General features: G+C 46.4%; 2 protein-coding genes across 4 annotated transcripts in view; both read left to right on the forward strand.

Moving 5' to 3' along the window:
* The window catches only part of LOC144104382 (TNF receptor-associated factor 6-like), a 375,592-nt gene that overhangs the window by 251,151 nt on the left and 103,972 nt on the right, over positions 1–20,469 (forward strand). The gene's annotated exons all lie outside the window — the stretch shown is intronic.
* Positions 75–20,469, forward strand: part of LOC144104384 (TNF receptor-associated factor 3-like) — a 46,319-nt gene continuing 25,924 nt past the window's right edge. Inside the window, exons 1-2 of one of the 3 annotated variants that reach the window (XM_077637354.1) lie at positions 480–815; positions 12,410–13,075. In XM_077637354.1, the coding sequence (XP_077493480.1) occupies positions 531–815; positions 12,410–13,075 (951 nt within the window). In that variant the 5' untranslated portion in view covers positions 480–530. Of the gene's footprint in view, positions 816–12,409; positions 13,856–20,469 lie in introns of those variants that run through there. The other 2 variants (XM_077637353.1, XM_077637355.1) reach the window with 2 other exon arrangements.

Raw genomic sequence — 20,469 nt, forward strand, 5'->3', positions numbered from 1 at the left:
AGGACGAATTTAGTGATGCGACGGTTACCATATCAGTTTGTTCTTGCGTTTTTATGATGCAAAATAAATGTTCATTTCACAAAGGATCTGCTGTTTTCTTTCCTGGATTTACACTGCTGGGCGGAAGCCAGGGCGAAGCTGCTTTGACGGCCGGTGAAGAGCGCCCAAAATGTTTTTTTTTTCATTTTTCTGTGCCGAAAGTAAATAGATAAAAATAGGAGACCATAATGAACATAAATAGTGCGCCATGAAGGCGCGGCGGGCCGCAGCGCATGCTAGCATTCAAACTGCCTGCACCTGAACCCGCCCAGTTTATTAAGCCATCCTAGCGGTGTTTCATCACCAGCGAAAATGGCACTATATTTCCACGGGGGGCATCTCGGTTCAGCGCCGCACTTGCGAAAAGACTCCGCTGACGCAGTCGCGATTGTCGCCTTGACGACCGCCACGAAGAAGATAAGACAGCGCTGTCGAGGGGCGGAAGAAGCAGTCCCTGATACGACCGGCGGAGCGAACGGACGCAGTGAACGATGCCTCCATCAAGCCCGCAGTGCACGCTGGTCGGATTCGCCCCGGAGCTCGACTGGAGGCCCCTGACTTTCCTGAAGCCTATTCCAGCGAATCGAGTATGCAGCGCCTGCGGACTGGTTCGCAAGCGCAACGCATACCTCCCATGCATGCACGCTCTCTGCGAGTGCTGCTACGGACAGTGCACCAAGGACGGCTCGCTGGAGTGCCCGCTCGACTGCAACGCCTACGAGGAGGATGACGTCATCCTTATGGACGTCTCCGCTGACGATCTGCTGAAAAGAGAGGTGAGCGGGAATGTAGAATAAGGAGCTGCTAGGGCCTTTTTTTTTAGGTGCGTTAGCTCTTACTACTTCAGCAGCAGCACACATTCAGCAGCACTGAATGTGGTGCGGCTCGACAGATGAGCCAAATTAATTCAAGGTCGGATAAAATGTTGAGAACAGTGCATGATAAGTGGTTGGTTGTCACAATTGGAACACCTCCACTACGTGCGTTTTTACGATCTGAAAGAGAGGAAGAAAAACTGGGTAAATCAGCAAGCACCTCGCCGCACTAATGTGACCTGTTAGCCACGTTTCAGTTAATATCAGCAAGTTGCTATCAGATGATAACACCAGGTTTGACGCGAGCTCTCCTTTCGGAATGAAACAGTATGTTAGCAAAGATTGCAGAAAACAAAAGAATATAATGATGACATGTTTGAAGACGGTGTAGAACTGACGTGGTTGTGGTAGCTAGATCTCTTTAAGTGTTTACTCCGTCTAATAAAAAATAGCGTTTTGCGCCTTTATGGAGGGTTTGATACCGCAAAGAAAATTTAGTTGTCTTTTATTTGGCAAACGCGACAAGTTGCTTTCTTGTATTATGAATTCGTCGGGAGAAATCCTCATCAATGCTTAAATCTGTATCTTTTACTTTGGGAACATTTGAGAGGACCATTTAAAGGATGCAAACTTTACCCTTATGGGACGCTGGCGTTCCGTGTTGTGTCGTGCAAGACGGTGTGCACGTTAGATATCTTTACTATCTAAGGTCACACCCGTTTGATCGGACCAGTGGCGAATGATGATCTCTTCGGGTTCGGCAAATGTCTCGGATGGTGTAGGATCGGCGTAAACAATCAAATTGCATCTCCGTGAGCGATTCTCGGCGTCATCAAATCGCGCGTCCATCTCCCGCACCAGCTGAGTCATCTTTCCTGTTTTGCATTACACACTTTCCTCGCCTATTTTCAAAGTAGCCAGATTCTGGTAGTGCAGGAGAGCAAGCTTCCGGGCTACTTGGTGATGCACGTTGTTTAGAAGGCAGCGCAAAAAAAAAAACGGACGCCAACAGTTTATTCATGGTGTAGTACCGGGGATATATGTTGAGAAGGGAATTGCGAGCATGCGCATATTGAAGGCTCAAAGACCTCCCATCAGTCAAGCGAACCAGTTAATCAAAATCAACTCTAAAAAAGTACATTCAGCTGATTATACGTGCACAGACGTGTCACTGACACAACTTTCGGACAGCTTTCTGATATAATAAGACTCTAGAACGAGCCTAGCCTTATCATTACCGCTCTTGCGAAGAATCGTGGTCTTCTCCAATCTTGCCCCTACACGTGCACGAAGCAAGGTGCCGCACGAGATTCGCACTAGTGTCATTATTTTCTGTTTTTGGCATGCTCCCCTAGCCGGTCATTAATACAGCAGCCAGTTTGGCCAACGTATCAAGCCCCACATGTAGGCGATCCCCCTTTTTTTTGTTGTTGTTGCAGCCCCTGCCGGCACCACCAGTGATGCGTGTGCATAGCTTAGACAGCTTGTTGGGTGCTGTGAGCACCAAGGGCACATGGTGGCTGGCAGCCAGTTTTCTCAGGACGTGGGAGAGTTGGTGTACATAAAAGACCACAACCGGCTTTGAAGGCCCCATGTGCTCTTGGTGTTCTCAGCACCCAACAAGCTGTCTAAGCTATGCCCTCGCAGCATTGGTTGTGCCGGCAGGGGATGCAACAAAAAACATGGGATCACCTGCGCTAAATGTCCAATAGGTGCGGTGTACTGCATCCCCTTCTCATGTGGGGCTTTATACGCTGGCCAAACTGGCCGCTGTATTAATGACCGGCTACGGGAGCATGCCAAAAGCATAGAAAATAATCAGACTAGTGCGAATCTCCTGCGGCACGTTGCTTCGAGCACGTGTAGGGCAAGGTTAGAGAAGGCCACGATTCTTGGCAAGAGAGGTAGTGATAAGGTTAGGCTCGTTCTAGAATATCACAAAGCTGTACGAACGTTGCGTCAGTGACACGTCTTTACACGTATATTCAGCTGATTGTGCTTTTTTAGATTCGTTTTGTAGAGATAGCTATATTACGGTAGCATTTCGAGCCTTCAGCGTGCCGGCGCTGTGGCAGTAGCGGCGCCGCCACCCTGTCTGTGGCTGCCAGCATTTCGAGCCTTCAGCGTGGTGGCGGCACCATGCTGTCACGTGGTTGGTCACGTGGTGCGGAGCAGCTGCCGGTGGCGCGGCGCCGTGGCCGATCACGTGGTTGGTCACGTGACCATCCACGTGGTGCGGAGCAGCTGCTGCTGCCGGCGGCGCGGCGCGCCGGCGAAACCGAGCTGCCAAAGCTGTGCGCATGCGCCGTGTCAAGTGGGACGAAGATGAAGGAACGCCCAGCGAAACGGAGCGGCGAAAGACTGACTTTCCAGTTCAACTGAGCAAGTTCCACTCGTCCAGCTGTATCTATCGCGTCACTCCAGGCTGAACCACCGCCAATTTTTTTGATTAACTTGTTCGCTTGACTCATGCGCGGTGTTTGTGCCTTCTCTACGCGCAAGCTCGCCATTCCCTTCTTATATATCCCCTGCACTACCGCATGAATAAACAGTTCGTAGCAGCGCTCGTGAATGTCTTTGTGTCCCGTACTCCGTCCCTCGTCCGTTTTTTTGCGCTGCCTTCTAAACAACATTCTGGTAGTGGCTCTCTAAATTGGCTGTCCTCTTAGTTCGTTATTAGTTCGTTTTTGATGTCTTGGAAGTCACTAATTATTGTAGCTTGACCCAAGGACAACTACTTCCATTCAGCACGGACTGCCTTTGTAGTGGCATGTCCAAGATTCGTTTCCTTGTTCCCGGACAATATTAGCAAGACGCGAATATTTTCTAAACATTCAATAGCAACATCGACACAACATATTTCCACCGCATTCAGGTAGGCGAATACGGATACTCAGTTATCTCGCACAGCAAGGCTGCGTTCAATGGTTCCTTGGTTAGCATGTGAATAAGCACTGTGGAAACTCGCCCCGGTCAATCCCCTTTGGTTTGTTTCTCCGTGATGCGCCCTCCCTCAACCTATTTGCCTTAAAGGGACACTAAGGAGAAACTGAAGTCAGCTTGTATAGATAGAATACCAGCTACTAACGACAACAACACCACTTTTTACGAAAACAAACCTCTTGTAAGGTAGAAAAGAACTAAAGTAACTATAGGTATCTCCGCCTCAGGTCAATCTCGCAAGTGCAAGCGTGATGACGAAATAGTAGAAAATACGTCACCGATCTCCGAGTCCGCCAAACGTGCTTCAAGCTTACTGCAGTACTGAACGGTACTGCAGTATATAAATTGTTTTGAAACCGCTAGTGCTTTTTTATCCAAAAGAGGAAGACAGAAAAAAAAAGCAGCCTGAATGTTGGAAGTCGAAGAAAACCTGTAATTTGCGTCGCAACTGGCGGCCAGCGTAGTTTCGGTACGTTTTTCGGTGTAGCCTCGATGCTTTTCGAGGCTATGCGCTTGCCACACCAACGTGGTTTCGTTTTATAAAACGCCTCTGTTTAAAAGGGCGGAGAAGCAAATAAGCTCCAAGTGCCTATCCACGTGCTCCTCGGAAGAAGTTCGTGCTACGGCTCGCAGCTGCGAAAAAGAAAGACTTGTACATATCTATTGTTCCACGCACCTCCACGTTAGCAAACGAGCCGCTCGGCGTGTTCGCTTTGTCAACGTACCAAGACGCTGGGCTGAATAACCAGCGCTACGAGGACTATTGTTACAGAATTTAAATATGTCCGCACGGACAAATCTCCACATGTCAGTGATGACGGTGGCTCGGCATTGACAGCGACACTGCCGACATCTGGTACTTTCTCGTGGCAGAACCGCCGCCTAATCCATAAAAAGCATCGCAGGCTCTGTGAGGTTGAGGTCGCTGAAGTGCAGGCCGCGGTTCTTTGCGGAGCCATTGTAAAGTTTCTGCAAGCATAAACGAAGTGACGACGGCGCTTGCACCACTCTGCGTCACTGTCCTCCTATTTCGTCATCAGAGAGTCCCAAGTTTGAATCGGAGCGGCGGGAAACAGTAACGCATACCCACTAGCCCGAACCACCACCTTGTTAAGTTTTTTTACTTCGAATTAAAATATCTTGGCAATAAATTTACCTTTCCCCCAATTCGCACACACACAAAAAAATCAGTGATCCCTTTAACTAACAATGGAGGGCGCTGGCGTCAGAGCACCACAGACGGCGTGATTGCCGCGCCCGGGCGGGAAACGACTCACTTGCTTATCCGCTCGTGAACTGGTCTCGTGGGGTTGCTTCGGTTCAGCTCTGCGCCAGCCAGGTGAGGGCTAGCCGTCCGTCCTATGTGCTTCTCTTTTGTTCTAGCGTGGGCAAACCTTCGCTCGTAACCTTGCTGGTGATCGTAATAACAGCGCAAAAGGAACACCAAGGACGGAAAGGAACGACGCAGACGAGCGCCTGTCTGCGTCGGTCCTTTCCATCCTTCGTGTTCCTTTTGCGCTATTTTTCATCGCCAACGTTTCGAACACGCCCAACTTTAGGCTTGCTGGTGTGCCGGACGATGTCGATTCCTTTGCGTATTTTGTTGCTAGCTGGCGGTATTGTTGTTCTGGCAATAAATTCCTGTCTTGTGTCAGCCAGGGAGTCGTTCCCTCCTTCCCCATCAAAGCAAGGCCCCCCGTAGTCGGCGTCTGCTCGGTAGCGCTCCCTATCATAGGGTGGTATCAACTGTTCTAAACTGTGTTAGCCTCGACTAAGCAAGGCAAAGCAGTTTCAACCCCACAACTTACGGCGGAAAGCATTATGTTTCAGTTGCGTGCAGCCGACGCCTGCCCGTTTCTACCTTCGCCTTAGGTACAAAGCCGGGTATTTTGATGTTCTTTTCCTGAAAAAACCCTCGCTGGATTCAAAGTCCGTGTGCCTGCCGACCAGCCGTGGCTCTCTGGAGCAGCCGCTGTGAAGCTGGACTGCAGAGCCTCGATACGTCCTAAAATGCGCTGGTTGAGCGTGGTCAAAGCTGTCAGGGGCACGACGCCGTATATTTCTCCGAGCAGAAGGGTGTGATCTTGCACCTGTTGCAAGGCTGCTCGGTGATAATTTACGCACCTTTCTTAACAACGGTGTGGATTCACTGCTGCACTGCCTTACTTTTAAAGACGTTTGACGAACGATTACGCGAACCGATTGCAATCTTTTTCCCACTTTAATATAGTTATTTACAATTTTCATACATCATGCCGAGCAAGGTCCACGAAACGCGCTCTGTATACACAGAAAATGGAACACGTGACCGTTTGGTAAAATGTTTCACCAGCTCCAATTAATCCCTAAAAATAATTTCCAGGAAGAAGAAATAAATTCCCTCCTTCTAAAAAGTTCACAAACGAGCAGATATAACCGAACCTCATTATTTTATTTATTTTATTTTATATACGTAGAGAAGGTGAAAATTAACAGAGTGGCTTGTTGGGCGAGTTGGTTTACCATATTGAAAATATACCTGCGCTCAAAAGACACGGACTGAAAGATAAAGACACACACACACAGCGCTGGACTTACAACTGAATTTTTATTCGGGAAACACTGCTCTTTATACACATCAGCAGCTGATAAAAATGGACGATGGTAACACCCGCATGATAAAAAATCGACAAACTGTCTCGTCACATGTCCAGTCCTACCTTCCCTTTTGCAAAAATGCCTTTTCCTTTGATGGTAGTGAAAGGGACGTGCTACTCACGCATGCAACCCCACTGTCCGCTATGCTCATGGCTTCAATTATTTCACGCGTCGTTTGGTCACGGTTCCTGCTTACTATCTTCGTCTCGTTATAGGAAGGTACACATTTACACTCTTGACAATGAACCACCAAATTCCCATCGCCTTTCCGTTCCATGTTCCTCCGATGTTCACGGAGCCGCTCGTTCAAACAACGCCCCGTTTGGCCTACATATGCTTTGCCACATGTCAGCGGCATCCTGTAAACCACTCCTTCTGCGCATGCGACCATGGGGACTTGGTGTTTCTTTTTACACCCCTTAGCTTTTCTTTCTGGGTACGTTACTATTTTGCATAAGTTTTCCAATTTGTCCGGGGCTGAAAAAACGACCCTAGTTTTTACTTTCGATGCAATTCTTTTAAGATTATGGGACACCCCATGAATGTACGGAATCACCACCGTTTTCTCCCTTTGTTTTGCTCCCTCCTTGCTAGGCACCGTACCCTTTTTCCCACATTTCTTGAGCAGGCTTTTTGCCACCGACACCAACACCTGATCCGGATAACCTGCTTCCTTAAGCCTCACCACCTGCTGCTCAAAACTTTCTTTGACTAATTCCGGGCAAGATTTCTTCATCGCATTTTGAAAACATAACCTCACGATTGCCCTCTTCACTAATTTCGAATGTGCAGAGCTGAACGGAAGCAAACCTATGTTACCTCTAGGCTGGTACATCCAAAATGTCCCATCAGGCGCCAGTGACAGCTTGATATCGAGGAAACGTATCGTGCCTTCATTCATTTCTTCATGTGTGATTATTAGTGGGTTAAGGATTTGACTAAAAACAGCAAGTAGCTCTTGCACAGCATAGTCGTAAATGCCGTCAAGGTGATTAAAGACCACTAAAAAGTCATCCACAAACTGGAACACTTTTACGCCATCAACTTTGTTTTGATCTCGCAACAGGATAGCCAACCTTCTGTCACATTGGGCAAGGAAAATGTTACTAAGAACTGGCGCGATACACGACCCGATGCAAACTCCCTTCTTCTGCCGATAAACCACATCAATCCAAGTGACGCACGTGGCAGCCAAATAGAAGGACAACATTTCCAGAAAATTGCTCACGCACATTCCCGTTTCATTTTGGCATGCTACACTTCCAAACTGATCAATGCAATCACCCACGCATTGAAGCAACTCCTGATGTGGCAAGGAATAATATAGATCCTTTATATCGAACGAGCACGCCATGAACCGACTGTCTTTGTGATTGTCCAGAAAAGTTATAATCTGTTGGGAATCCTTCACCAAAAACGGATCATCGATGCTCAGTAGGTTGAGCTTGCCCTTAAGAAATTCAGCAATTGACTTTTGCCATGTTCCCGACTCAGATACGATAACCCTTAGGGGACAACCAGGCTTGTGGGTCTTAGCCGTAAACATAAATTTCAGACTATTGCGTTCACTCTTGTCTATACTTGAAACGAGTCTAGTTAATTCCAGTTTTTCACATAGTTTCTTCCCCTTTGCTTTCAAGCTGCGTAAGGAATTACGGGGAAGTTTCTCAAAAACTGAATTCACAACCTCCAAAGCTTTTTTACCAAACATCTCTTTCGTTAGAACAACGAAACCACCGTCCTTGTCTGCAGTAAGTAAACATAAAGAGTCATCCCGCAGCACTGAAATAACCCGCCCTATTGGAAGACTGGTTTTCGCAGGCTTACATCTTGAAAGAACGTCCACTCCCTCTGATATGCATCGTTCACTCTCGGACGTTGGAGCGAACCTTGCAACTTGGCGCACGAGGGACAGCAGCTCAGGCGCGGTCTTCCGTGGTTCCACGGCGAACTTGGGGCCAAGTGAGAGCACCCGCTGCACATCCTGAGGCAGGCGAACGTCGTCTAGGTTGTGAACTGCTTTCACTTCCGTCACTGATCTTGCAGGAACGCAGGCACGAAGATGAGGCAGAATTTGTTGCCACAAAAATTCTGCCGTGCAGTCAGCGGTACGCTGATAGTCACGAAGAACTTGTGAAGGCCCGAGGAGCACCTGTTGAGCCAAGTACCTGCACCCGCAGGAGATCCCTAAACGTACGGACTTGACACCTCCACTCCGATCGTAAAATTCTGCACATCCGCATGCCATGCCCCATAGAGGGCTCGAAACCACCGAAGAGAGCCCTTACTGCTTGCGGTATCACACGCTTCCGGATGCAGAAGGACAGGGATCTTGCATGGCAGCACGCCGTTGCTAGGAGAGGTATGACGGAACTTGGTTGCAAAGAAGAACACGACAAAGAGCCCGATGTATAAGAAATGAAGTTTAGCAGAGTGGCTTGTTGGGCGAGTTGGTTTCCCATATTGAAAATATACCTGCGCTCAAAAGACACGGACTGAAAGATAAAGACACACACACACAGCGCTGGACTTACAACTGAATTTTTATTCGGGAAACACTGCTCTTTATACACATCAGCAGCTGATAAAAATGGACGATGGTAACACCCGGATGATAAAAAATCCGTACATTCATGGGGTGTCCCATAATCTTAAAAGAATTGCATCGAAAGTAAAAACTGGGGTCGTTTTTTCAGCCCCGGACAAATTAGCCCCGTTATTTCAGCCCCGGCAAAATAGTAACGTACCCAGAAAGAAAAGCTAAGGGGTGTAAAAAGAAACACCAAGTCCCCATGGTCGCATGCGCAGAAGGAGTGGTTTACAGGATGCCGCTGACATGTGGCAAAGCATATGTAGGCCAAACGGGGCGTTGTTTGAACGAGCGGCTCCGTGAACATCGGAGGAACATGGAACGGAAAGGCGATGGGAATTTGGTGGTTCATTGTCAAGAGTGTAAATGTGTACCTTCCTATAACGAGACGAAGATAGTAAGCAGGAACCGTGACCAAACGACGCGTGAAATAATTGAAGCCATGAGCATAGCGGACAGTGGGGTTGCATGCGTGAGTAGCACGTCCCTTTCACTACTATCAAAGGAAAAGGCATTTTTGCAAAAGGGAAGGTAGGACTGGACATGTGACGAGACAGTTTGTCGATTTTTTATCATCCGGGTGTTACCATCGTCCATTTTTATCAGCTGCTGATGTGTATAAAGAGCAGTGTTTCCCGAATAAAAATTCAGTTGTAAGTCCAGCGCTGTGTGTGTGTGTCTTTATCTTTCAGTCCGTGTCTTTTGAGCGCAGGTATATTTTCAATATGGTAAACCAACTCGCCCAACAAGCCACTCTGCTAAACTTCATTTCTTATACATCGGGCTCTTTGTCGTGTTCTTCTTTGCAACCAGTTCCGTCATACCTCTCCTAGCAACGGCGTGCTGCCATGCAAGATCCCTGTCCTTCTGCATCTGGAAGCGTGTGATACCGCAAGCAGTAAGGGCTCTCTTCGGTGGTTTCGAGCCCTCTATGGGGCATGGCATGCGGATGTGCAGAATTTTACGATCGGAGTGGAGGTGTCAAGTCCGTACGTTTAGGGATCTCCTGCGGGTGCAGGTACTTGGCTCAACAGGTGCTCCTCGGGCCTTCAGAGTTCTTCGTGACTATCAGCGTACCGCTGACTGCACGGCAGAATTTTTGTGGCAACAAATTCTGCCTCATCTTCGTGCCTGCGTTCCTGCAAGATCAGTGACGGAAGTGAAAGCAGTTCACAACCTAGACGACGTTCGCCTGCCTCAGGATGTGCAGCGGGTGCTCTCACTTGGCCCCAAGTTCGCCGTGGAACCACGGAAGACCGCGCCTGAGCTGCTGTCCCTCGTGCGCCAAGTTGCAAGGTTCGCTCCAACGTCCGAGAGTGAACGATGCATATCAGAGGGAGTGGACGTTCTTTCAAGATGTAAGCCTGCGAAAACCAGTCTTCCAATAGGGCGGGTTATTTCAGTGCTGCGGGATGACTCTTTATGTTTACTTACTGCAGACAAGGACGGTGGTTTCGTTGTTCTAACGAAAGAGATGTTTGGTAAAAAAGCTTTGGAGGCTGTGAATTCAGTTTTTGAGAAACTTCCCCGTAATTCCTTACGCAGCTTGAAAGCAAAGGGGAAGAAACTATGTGAAAAACTGGAATTAACTAGACTCGTTTCAAGTATAGACAAGAGTGAACGCAATAGTCTGAAATTTATGTTTACGGCTAAGACCCACAAGCCTGGTTGTCCCCTAAGGGTTATCGTATCTGAGTCGGGAACATGGCAAAAGTCAATTGCTGAATTTCTTAAGGGCAAGCTCAACCTACTGAGCATCGATGATCCGTTTTTGGTGAAGGATTCCCAACAGATTATAACTTTTCTGGACAATCACAAAGACAGTCGGTTCATGGCGTGCTCGTTCGATATAAAGGATCTATATTATTCCTTGCCACATCAGGAGTTGCTTCAATGCGTGGGTGATTGCATTGATCAGTTTGGAAGTGTAGCATTCCAAAATGAAACGGGAATGTGCGTGAGCAATTTTCTGGAAATGTTGTCCTTCTATTTGGCTGCCACGTGCGTCACTTGGATTGATGTGGTTTATCGGCAGAAGAAGGGAGTTTGCATCGGGTCGTGTATCGCGCAAGTTCTTAGTAACATTTTCCTTGCCCAATGTGACAGAAGGTTGGCTATCCTGTTGCGAGATCAAAACAAAGTTGATGGCGTAAAAGTGTTCCGGTTTGTGGATGACTTTTTAGTGGTCTTTAATCACCTTGTCGGCATTTACGACTATGCTGTGCAAGAGCTACTTGCTGTTTTTAGTAAAATCCTTAACCCACTAATAATCACACATGAAGAAATGAATGAAGGCACGATACGTTTCCTCGATATCAAGCTGTCACTGGCGCCTGATGGGACATTTTGGATGTACCAGCCTAGAGGTAACATAGGTTTGCTTCCGTTCAGCTCTGCACATTCGAAATTAGTGAAGAGGGCAATCGTGAGGTTATGTTTTCAAAATGCGATGAAGAAATCTTGCCCGGAATTAGTCAAAGAAAGTTTTGAGCAGCAGGTGGTGAGGCTTAAGGAAGCAGGTTATCCGGATCAGGTGTTGGTGTCGGTGGCAAAAAGCCTGCTCAAGAAATGTGGGAAAAAGGGTACGGTGCCTAGCAAGGAGGGAGCAAAACAAAGGGAGAAAACGGTGGTGATTCCGTACATTCATGGGGTGTCCCATAATCTTAAAAGAATTGCATCGAAAGTAAAAACTAGGGTCGTTTTTTCAGCCCCGGACAAATTGGACAACTTATGCAAAATAGTAACGTACCCAGAAAGAAAAGCTAAGGGGTGTAAAAAGAAACACCAAGTCCCCATGGTCGCATGCGCAGAAGGAGTGGTTTACAGGATGCCGCTGACATGTGGCAAAGCATATGTAGGCCAAACGGGGCGTTGTTTGAACGAGCGGCTCCGTGAACATCGGAGGAACATGGAACGGAAAGGCGATGGGAATTTGGTGGTTCATTGTCAAGAGTGTAAATGTGTACCTTCCTATAACGAGACGAAGATAGTAAGCAGGAACCGTGACCAAACGACGCGTGAAATAATTGAAGCCATGAGCATAGCGGACAGTGGGGTTGCATGCGTGAGTAGCACGTCCCTTTCACTACTATCAAAGGAAAAGGCATTTTTGCAAAAGGGAAGGTAGGACTGGACATGTGACGAGACAGTTTGTCGATTTTTTATCATCCGGGTGTTACCATCGTCCATTTTTATCAGCTGCTGATGTGTATAAAGAGCAGTGTTTCCCGAATAAAAATTCAGTTGTAAGTCCGGCGCTGTGTGTGTGTGTCTTTATCTTTCAGTCCGTGTCTTTTGAGCGCAGGTATATTTTCAATGTGAAAATTAAGTCCCTCGCTACATCGTCGCTATGTGTTACCAGGTGATTTCCTTTGTCCCCTCGCAGGTCAAGTGCTGGAACGAAGACAGTGGCTGCCAGTACTCGACGGCTGCTTCAGGGGTCACCCGGCATTTCCTTCTGGAATGTGAACACCACTCCGTCCGTTGTCCCAAGTGCTCGGCCACCGTTCTTTGCAGAGACGTGTGCATGCATCTCCGGTCGGCCTCTTGCAACACTTCAACGCCTCTCGCATCCGAAAGCCAAGTTCCGGTGTCTCAAGTAAATGAAGCAGCATCGCTGACTTCTTTCAAAGAAGCTTTAGAAAGGCAAGCGGGTGAAATCACAGCGTATCTGAGGCCAATGGCGGTTGATATGAGCACCCATGGGGACCGATTAAGCGAAATCTCTCATGGGATAAACACACTCAAGGAGACACTGCGTCAAGAACTAACGTATTTATTAGGACAGAACCACGAAGAAATAACATCGTCCAACGCCGAACTAAAACAATGTTTTGCGACATGCAGCGATACAGTTAAAACCTGTTTGAGAAGTCTAAAGAGTTTAGAAAAAAAACTGAACGATGAATTGGGCGGAACTCGAGCCGACTTGTCGCAGATTGCAGCTAGCATTGAACAAGTCAAGGCTGGATTGAAGGAAAGCGCGCAAAAAATATTGCAACACGTGACCAATGCCCGCAGAGAGAGTGCACTACAAGTGACGCACTGCGAGGTTTTGATTACAGGTGTGAAGTCACTTACAGAGGAGGCGATGGTGGTAGGCACGGCTTATTATGACAGCGATAAGGTGTACCTGTGCGGCTACTGCATGTCTCCTGGAGTCGTGTTCTGGAGAGGCTGGCTATCTGTAATGCTGAGCGTGAAATACACCTTGCACAAGGGCGACATGGACGACGATGTCCAGTGGCCATTCCAGCACAAGATCAGGATGAGCGCAATTGATCCGAGAGGAAGGGAAAAGTGTATGCTGGAATTTGGACCATATCCCAACCACGAAGGTAATCAAAAGCCCACCACATCAAATGTTGCCGTTTTTGACTGGAATGCATCTTTCGTCCTCGGAGATCTTTTCCTTGAATGGTACGAAAATAATGACCAGCTTCGGATAAAGTGGGAGCTGCTGCCTTGAATGAGACTTGAGAGCGGACACGGGCCACCGCTTAGAATTTCCCGTCTGTGAACATCCATGTACGCTTCATTTCTTTACGTTCAGCAGAATTTCATCTCTAAACAATCTTGTTAAGGTTTCTTTCTCAACAGCGTCGATTAACAGCGGAGCACGAAAAGAGCCTCTAATTTTGATTTATTTGCGACCATCAGATGTCTCCCAGCGTAGTATGTAAAATAAAGACGAGTAAATAAACAAATGCTATTTTCCCTCCAGCAAAGAACATTGCCTTTTTCTGAAACACTTTAGTAAAACCATCAGTACCCGCTTACTGGATTTCTTTGATTTTTTTCTATTTTGTCCCTGCCCCCCGCCACCCCCCCCCCCCCAAAAAAAAAAGAACCTTCAACCTTGATGTGCTGTTTAAGTCCCATATCCAATTTTAATTCCATTTTCAAACATTACGGTTGCGACATTGCAATAATCTTATCATCACCTATTTGCGCAATAGCACAACGCGTATTTCTTGCATTCTAAAAAAACGACTCCACAGCTTCGTAATAGCAAAAATAAAAGCAAAGAACGTGTTTTAAATCGAGAGCATTGGTATCTCATGTCGGAACGAATTGTCCGGCGTCGACATCAGCAACCGTGGTAGTTAAATTAATGACACCTGTGGCAGCACCTGCCATCGTACAGAAGGGGCGCATCGCGTAACCACTGCGTCAGGAGGGGTATGAGGAGTCCCATAGGTACATGAACGCACTGTAGAGGATCAGTTACGCGCATACGAGAATTAACCCATTAACGCTGTCGCGTTATGCCTTTAGAGCGCTTTTTTCCGGCATATTATTCTGAGCGGCGTAGTACATCAACAATACACCTTAGAGGTGGTAACTAGAAGGCTGGTGAACCAATATCGAATACTTATCGTGCTAACTATTACTCTTAGGCTCCATTAAGATGCACCAAAGAGGAACCTTCACTTTCCGAGCATTCTTGAAAACTGAATTAATTTCCTGTGCGCTCGGCTTCCCTAATTTAATTCGGATTAAACGTCTTGGCTACAGTCTTTTTTTTTAACTTAACGCTGAAGGTAGGAGGAGTCAACCAAATGGTGGGGTGCCTTTCAGCCAATCCCATGGCGGCTTGCAGATCTGCCATCGGCGGAGTAAGCCAATCCGCTACTGGACTTGCTGAAAGGCACTCCACGCGTAGGGTGAGCCCTCCTACCTTCAGCATTGAGTTTTTAAAAATAAATATGGGAGCTGGGGCGCTTAATTCAATTAAAATTAAAGAAATTATCCGCACTGGAAATTAAGACGCACTTTTTAAGAATGCTCGGAGGGTTTAGATCGAGTTTCCACGTTAAAAAGACACGTCAGATTCCCCTTTAGAGGACCTTTAATTAATGAGAGGCATGTAGCCCACAGCAACTAATATTCATAACAGTTTTAAAAATTTTTAAAACACGGTTACCCTCGACACTGTGGCCGAAGCAATTTTCTTGCTATCTGGAAGAGTTACGTGCACTGGAGAGGTTGCTTTGCCTGCTAGCTTCTCCAAAGCGCGTGTTTTTTGGTGCGATGTGGCCAAAATTTGTTGGGGCCGCGTTTTCGAAATTCTAAAAACTGACATGGATCTTAGTTATGATGGGATACAGGCCTCTTAATAATTAAGGAGCGTAATAGTAATATTTAAAAAGCTAACAATTCAATATTAGTTAACCAGCCTGCCAGTTATCACGTGAAAGCTGTACTCTGATGCACTACACCGCTGATATTGCTATGCTGCACATAGCGTTGTTCTAACTCAAAAAGCCTCTTTTTTAGAAATTGTGTAAAATCATAGGTGACACACGTTGCACATTCGAGAATTTCCTCCCCGTGCGTATAAACACAGCAGCATTGCTCTCTTCCCGCGGAAATCACTTTCTATACCAGCGCAGGATGTTACGAAGCCAACATTACGAAGCCAACGATTCCGAACCTCCGTGCTAAATCCCGTATAGAATACAACAAGTAGAGTGTCTTTGCACTTTCTATCGCAACATCAACCTAACCTACCACTTTGAAAAAGTTAAATAGACGACGGAAAGACACCTTATTTGCTGAAATCTTTTTACACCTCTTTTACAAGTTAGTATGAAAATATCTTCTTCCTATCTCTGTTACCATATCGCGTTTTTATATCGTACGCTACCAGCTATAAAAATGTCTAGGAACACGCTATCTTGCTTCTACGCACGTTGAGGAACAGAAGGGCTTGACCATTCAACCCGAAAATGGCGGCGTTGTGGGCGGGCCTCTTGTACGCGCATAGTTGCAGGCATTGTGATTGGCCTTTGCCTGTCGGCTTTACGGACGCTTACAAAGCAACATAAATAAAGTGGTCCCACTTCGCATAGAGTATGCCCAATTAGCCGGAATGTATTCGATCTTATGCCAGGCAGTAGCTGTGATCTAATGCGAGGCCCCATGGCTGTTTCAGTTTGCCAGTCGTGTCGACGAATAACGTCTTAATTCGAATAAAAGCAATGGTGTAATAATTTTTCAACGCGAAATGTGTAACGTGTTGCGTTGCACAAGATATTTTAGTTCATTGCTCTAATACTAGACCACAGCAAAGTGAACTGCTGAAGACACCGAACAGCACTGTGAAATTAACCCACTCCTTAACAGCCGTGCCACGCACGAAACAGAAATGCTACTGCTTTAGCTGTGGGCGCCATTTTGGTTGCGCAACACTACTTTTCTTTCTCTTTTCACTGCCCACACTAATATATGTCAAGACTGTCGCCTTCACAGTCTCCGCGAACAAAATAAGACCGCGCTTTCAGCGGGCGCAAGAAAGAGTTGCTCGTGCAACCGGTGCCTCGGACGTACTTCCATTGAGAGCTATGGCTCCTGCAAACAAGCAGTACACACTGGTTGGGCTCTCCCCGGAGCTTGACTGGAGGCACCTGACCTTCCTTAAGCCTATTCCAGGCAACCGGGTGTGCAGCGCCTGCGGACTGGTGCGCAAAAGGACCGCGTTGCTGCCCTGCATGCACGTGCTGTGTGAGTGCTGCTACGAACAGTGCGACCAGGACGACTTCAACGAGTGTCCTCTGGACGGTAACCACTACGAGATGCATGACGTCTCCATCATGGTCTTCTCTGATTATCTGCTACGAAGCGAGTAAAGCAAAAATTTAAAGGAGCAGTGCTGCTTGCACTTTTTTGTGTTTCTTTTTACTTGCATCTTGCTGCTTGGCGCGCAAAAAGTTTAAAGCACGTCTACACAGTTTCCATCCAGCGGAGATAATTGTACGCAAGTGGAATTTAAAGAAACAGCCAATTAAAATATCGCTAATTTTCCGGAGTCTCTTAATCGGCAGGAGTAAAGAAATTGTGTCCTTCAAATAACTAGGCCGTCATCCACTCAAAAAGTTGAATTCCGGGCATCTTATGCAGTATATTGGGTTGAAAAATACACGTGTCGCACTGCTAACTATGTAGCCGTGTAGAGTCCCTCAACGAAATATGTTTTCACTTACAAGCCCTGATATGGTGAGAGGAAATTTCTCCTCGCTCTTCAGTGCTTTCCAGCACAGAGATGCTATGGGCAGAGCATTGGTGTGCACCCAAGGAAAGCCGCTGACCCTGAAACTTTACTCATAAACTGCGGGCATTTCGATTAACATTTAATAACAGCAATCTGACTTTGGCAGACGCCGTGCCAAGAAGGTTGACCTGAGACCATATGTTTCAAGAAGGGGAGTTATACGTAATTCAGATGCCTCGAAGTTAAACCTCAGCGTATATATTGTTTATACTCAGGCAGGAGACACATGCGCGCATAATAAGATTGCAGACAAACATTACTTCTTTTACTGATTTCCCTTACCTCGCGCAGAAAAAAAAAACTTTGTTAATAGAGTTTTTATTACGTCGTCTTATTTCCGCTGTAGTCTGGTAACCATAGTCTGAACTTCAGTTGCCTCGCACAACTCGCTGCGTTTATTTAGTCTTTCATTGGTGAGCACGTTATTAAATGTACGGCAGAGACACTTCGGTTCAGTCAATTGTGGTCCAAGCCCAGCTGTTTCTACTTTCGTCCCATATGCAGAGCTGCAAATCTTCTTTTCCTTCTACTGATGAAGCCTGTCTCAGATTAAAAGTTTGCTTGCTGCTCCAGCGTCGCTGTCTGAAGCCACCGCTGTGTCCTGCTGCGCCACATTACACCACCGCATGCGGTGCTGCAGCGTCACGAACGATATCATGTTCAGACCGTCGTATTTTCTTACGAACAGAAGATTGTCATTTTCCACCTGTTTCAGTGCTGCTCGGTGATCAGCTACGCACCTTTGTCGAACACGGTGTTGCATTTTTCTGTTGCATTCCCAACCTTTTTAAATATCTGAAATGAATGTTCAGGCAAGCAATTAGCTTGATTTTCGAGCTTGAATGTTTTTATTTGTGATTTTGATGCAACATACTGTGCAAAGCGCACGATACACGTTATAGGCACAGCATGTGAATACTCGATTATTTTCAGAAATATCTGTCACGTTCAGCCTTTCATTTCTCAAACATAAATTCAAGCAAAGGGAAAGAAGAACATTCCGTCTTTCTATAAGGCCCACAATCGATCGGGCGTAACCCAATCTAATTCCAGATTCACTTACTGTAGAGAAGGCCAAAGTAGGTCACTCGCAAACATACTCACAACACGTCTCCAAGTGGCGTCTTTTGTCTTCATGCACGTAAAGTGCTGGAACGAAGACAGTGTCTGTGAGTACGCGATGGCTGCTTCAGGGATCTCCCAGCATTTCCAGCTGGAATGTGAACACCACTCCGTGCGTTGTCCCAAGTGCTCGGCCACCGTTCTTTGCAGAGACGTGTGCACGCATCTCCGGTCGGCCTCTTGCAACACTTCGACACCTCTCCCACCTGAAACCAAACTTCCGACGTGTCAAATGGACGCGGCCTTCGAGCCTTCGAAAGGCAGGCAGGCAAAATCACAGCTTATCTGAGGCCAACGGCTGTTGATATCAACAAACGTGGGGATCAATTAAGCGAAATCTCTTATGGCGTAAACACGATGAAGGAATCATTGCGCCGAGAGCTAATATTTTCAACAAGACAGAACCGTGAAGAAATAGCGTCGTCGGACGCTGAGCTCCTAGATTGTTTCGCGACGTCGAGGGATTCAATTAACTCTTCTTTAAGATCTGTTGAAAGAATACTAAGCGATAAACTGAGCGGAACTCTTGACAACTTATCGCAGAGTGCTGCTAAAATTGAATAAGTAAAGACTAAATTGAAGGAAAAGGATAAAGAAACTTTGTAACCGGTCGTCAATGTGCGTCCACAGAACGCAGTGCAAGTGGCTCAGTGCGAGTTTTTTTGTAAGCGGCGTGAAATCTCTTCAAGACCGAGCGATGAAGGTTAGCTTGGCTGAGTATGACAGCGAGGTCCACCCTCGCGGCTACTGCATTTCTCCAGGTGTGCGGATGAAGAGACCCTGTGGAATGCAGTACCTAGACTTCAAGTAAACCCTGCACAAGGTTGACATGGACTACATTGTTCACAGGTCATTAGTGCACAAGATCAGGATAAGCGTAATTCATCCGAGAGGAAGAGCAAAGGAATTCCTGGTAGTTAAACCACATCGATATGGCCTGGAGAATCAAAAGCCAAAAAGATCAAGCAACACTAGTGGTTTTATTATCCTAGTCTTTGCCTCACAGATGTCAATCATGATGGCTACGTAGATCATAACCAGCTTCGGATCAAGTGGAAGCTGCTGTCTTGGGTCACACTTGAAAGCGGACAGCGGGCGATCGCTTGCCATTTCGTGTCTGAACACTCTTGTACTCTCCATTTCTTTCTTGAATTATTTAGGGATTAACTTTGCATTAAGTATCTCTAAACATTGGTGTGAAGGTTTCTGTTACAACAGCTTCGATCAACACCGGTGGAAAAAGATAGCTTCAAGCATTACTTTTTTCTTGGCGGTAATTAAGATGTCCGCCACCACGACATGCAAAGCACATATGACTGAATAAACAAATGTTCTTTTCCCTCTTGATGCGAAGGTTGTGGCCTTCTTGAAACAGTTAGCCACACCTTACTGCGTCCATTTCTGTAATTCTTTTCTATCCGAAAAAAAAATGACGCCTTCAATTTGCCATGTAAGTACAAAGTTCAAGTTTTAGTTCCATAAATGCATATGGGCTGCGTCGACACAGTAATAGAAACACTGCAATGCTAAGTAACAGCAAAATTAAAGGCAAGCATCACGCTTATATTCATTTAACGTGTTTTTTGAGAGAGCACAACTGAGAATGATAATGAGCAAAACTTTGCCAAACTTACCGCAGCCTCATTTCAGCTTTTATATCAGTTGAATGCTTGAGCTTTTCCTCCCCACGCGGATAAAAAAAAAAACTGCTGAGGTTGAAAGTCGCTTGAACCTAATTATACGAACGAAAGCTCTGTTAAATATCTTCAGCACTCTCTCATATAAAATGAGAAGGGTCAAGGGTTAAGGTCAAATGTTAAGCTCAGGGAACAAATCGTCATTGTCGTATGGTCACGTCGTCGTACAACTATTTTATAACATGCTTTCTTTCGCGGAGACTTCAAAAGACAGAGTTTAAACTTGAACAGTTTTAAACAGTTATAACAGCGAAACCTGTACGAATTGACTTCTCGTGCGAAAAAGTCAACTGGTCATGGAGGTCTCGCCTAAAACTTTATAGTAACGTATCTGACGCGGCAACTTTGTTGCCTTCACATACCACGTTCTTTCCCTCCGTAGTTTTCACGTCTTACAAGACGCCAAATTGTTTGATGCTACTCTAGGTGGTCTTCATTTTCCAATGGAACTACTATTGGCCAGCTTGCACTGATTACGGAGAACGTAGTAGTTTAATTGACCATGAAGAAAGATAGCTTGCGAAGGAATGGCAGCCTTCTATAAAACGCCTCTCTAAGGCATTTTAGCATAGC

The sequence above is a fragment of the Amblyomma americanum genome, chromosome 9, assembly GCF_052857255.1.
Source record: "Amblyomma americanum isolate KBUSLIRL-KWMA chromosome 9, ASM5285725v1, whole genome shotgun sequence".
NCBI classification, from domain to species: domain Eukaryota; kingdom Metazoa; phylum Arthropoda; class Arachnida; order Ixodida; family Ixodidae; genus Amblyomma; species Amblyomma americanum.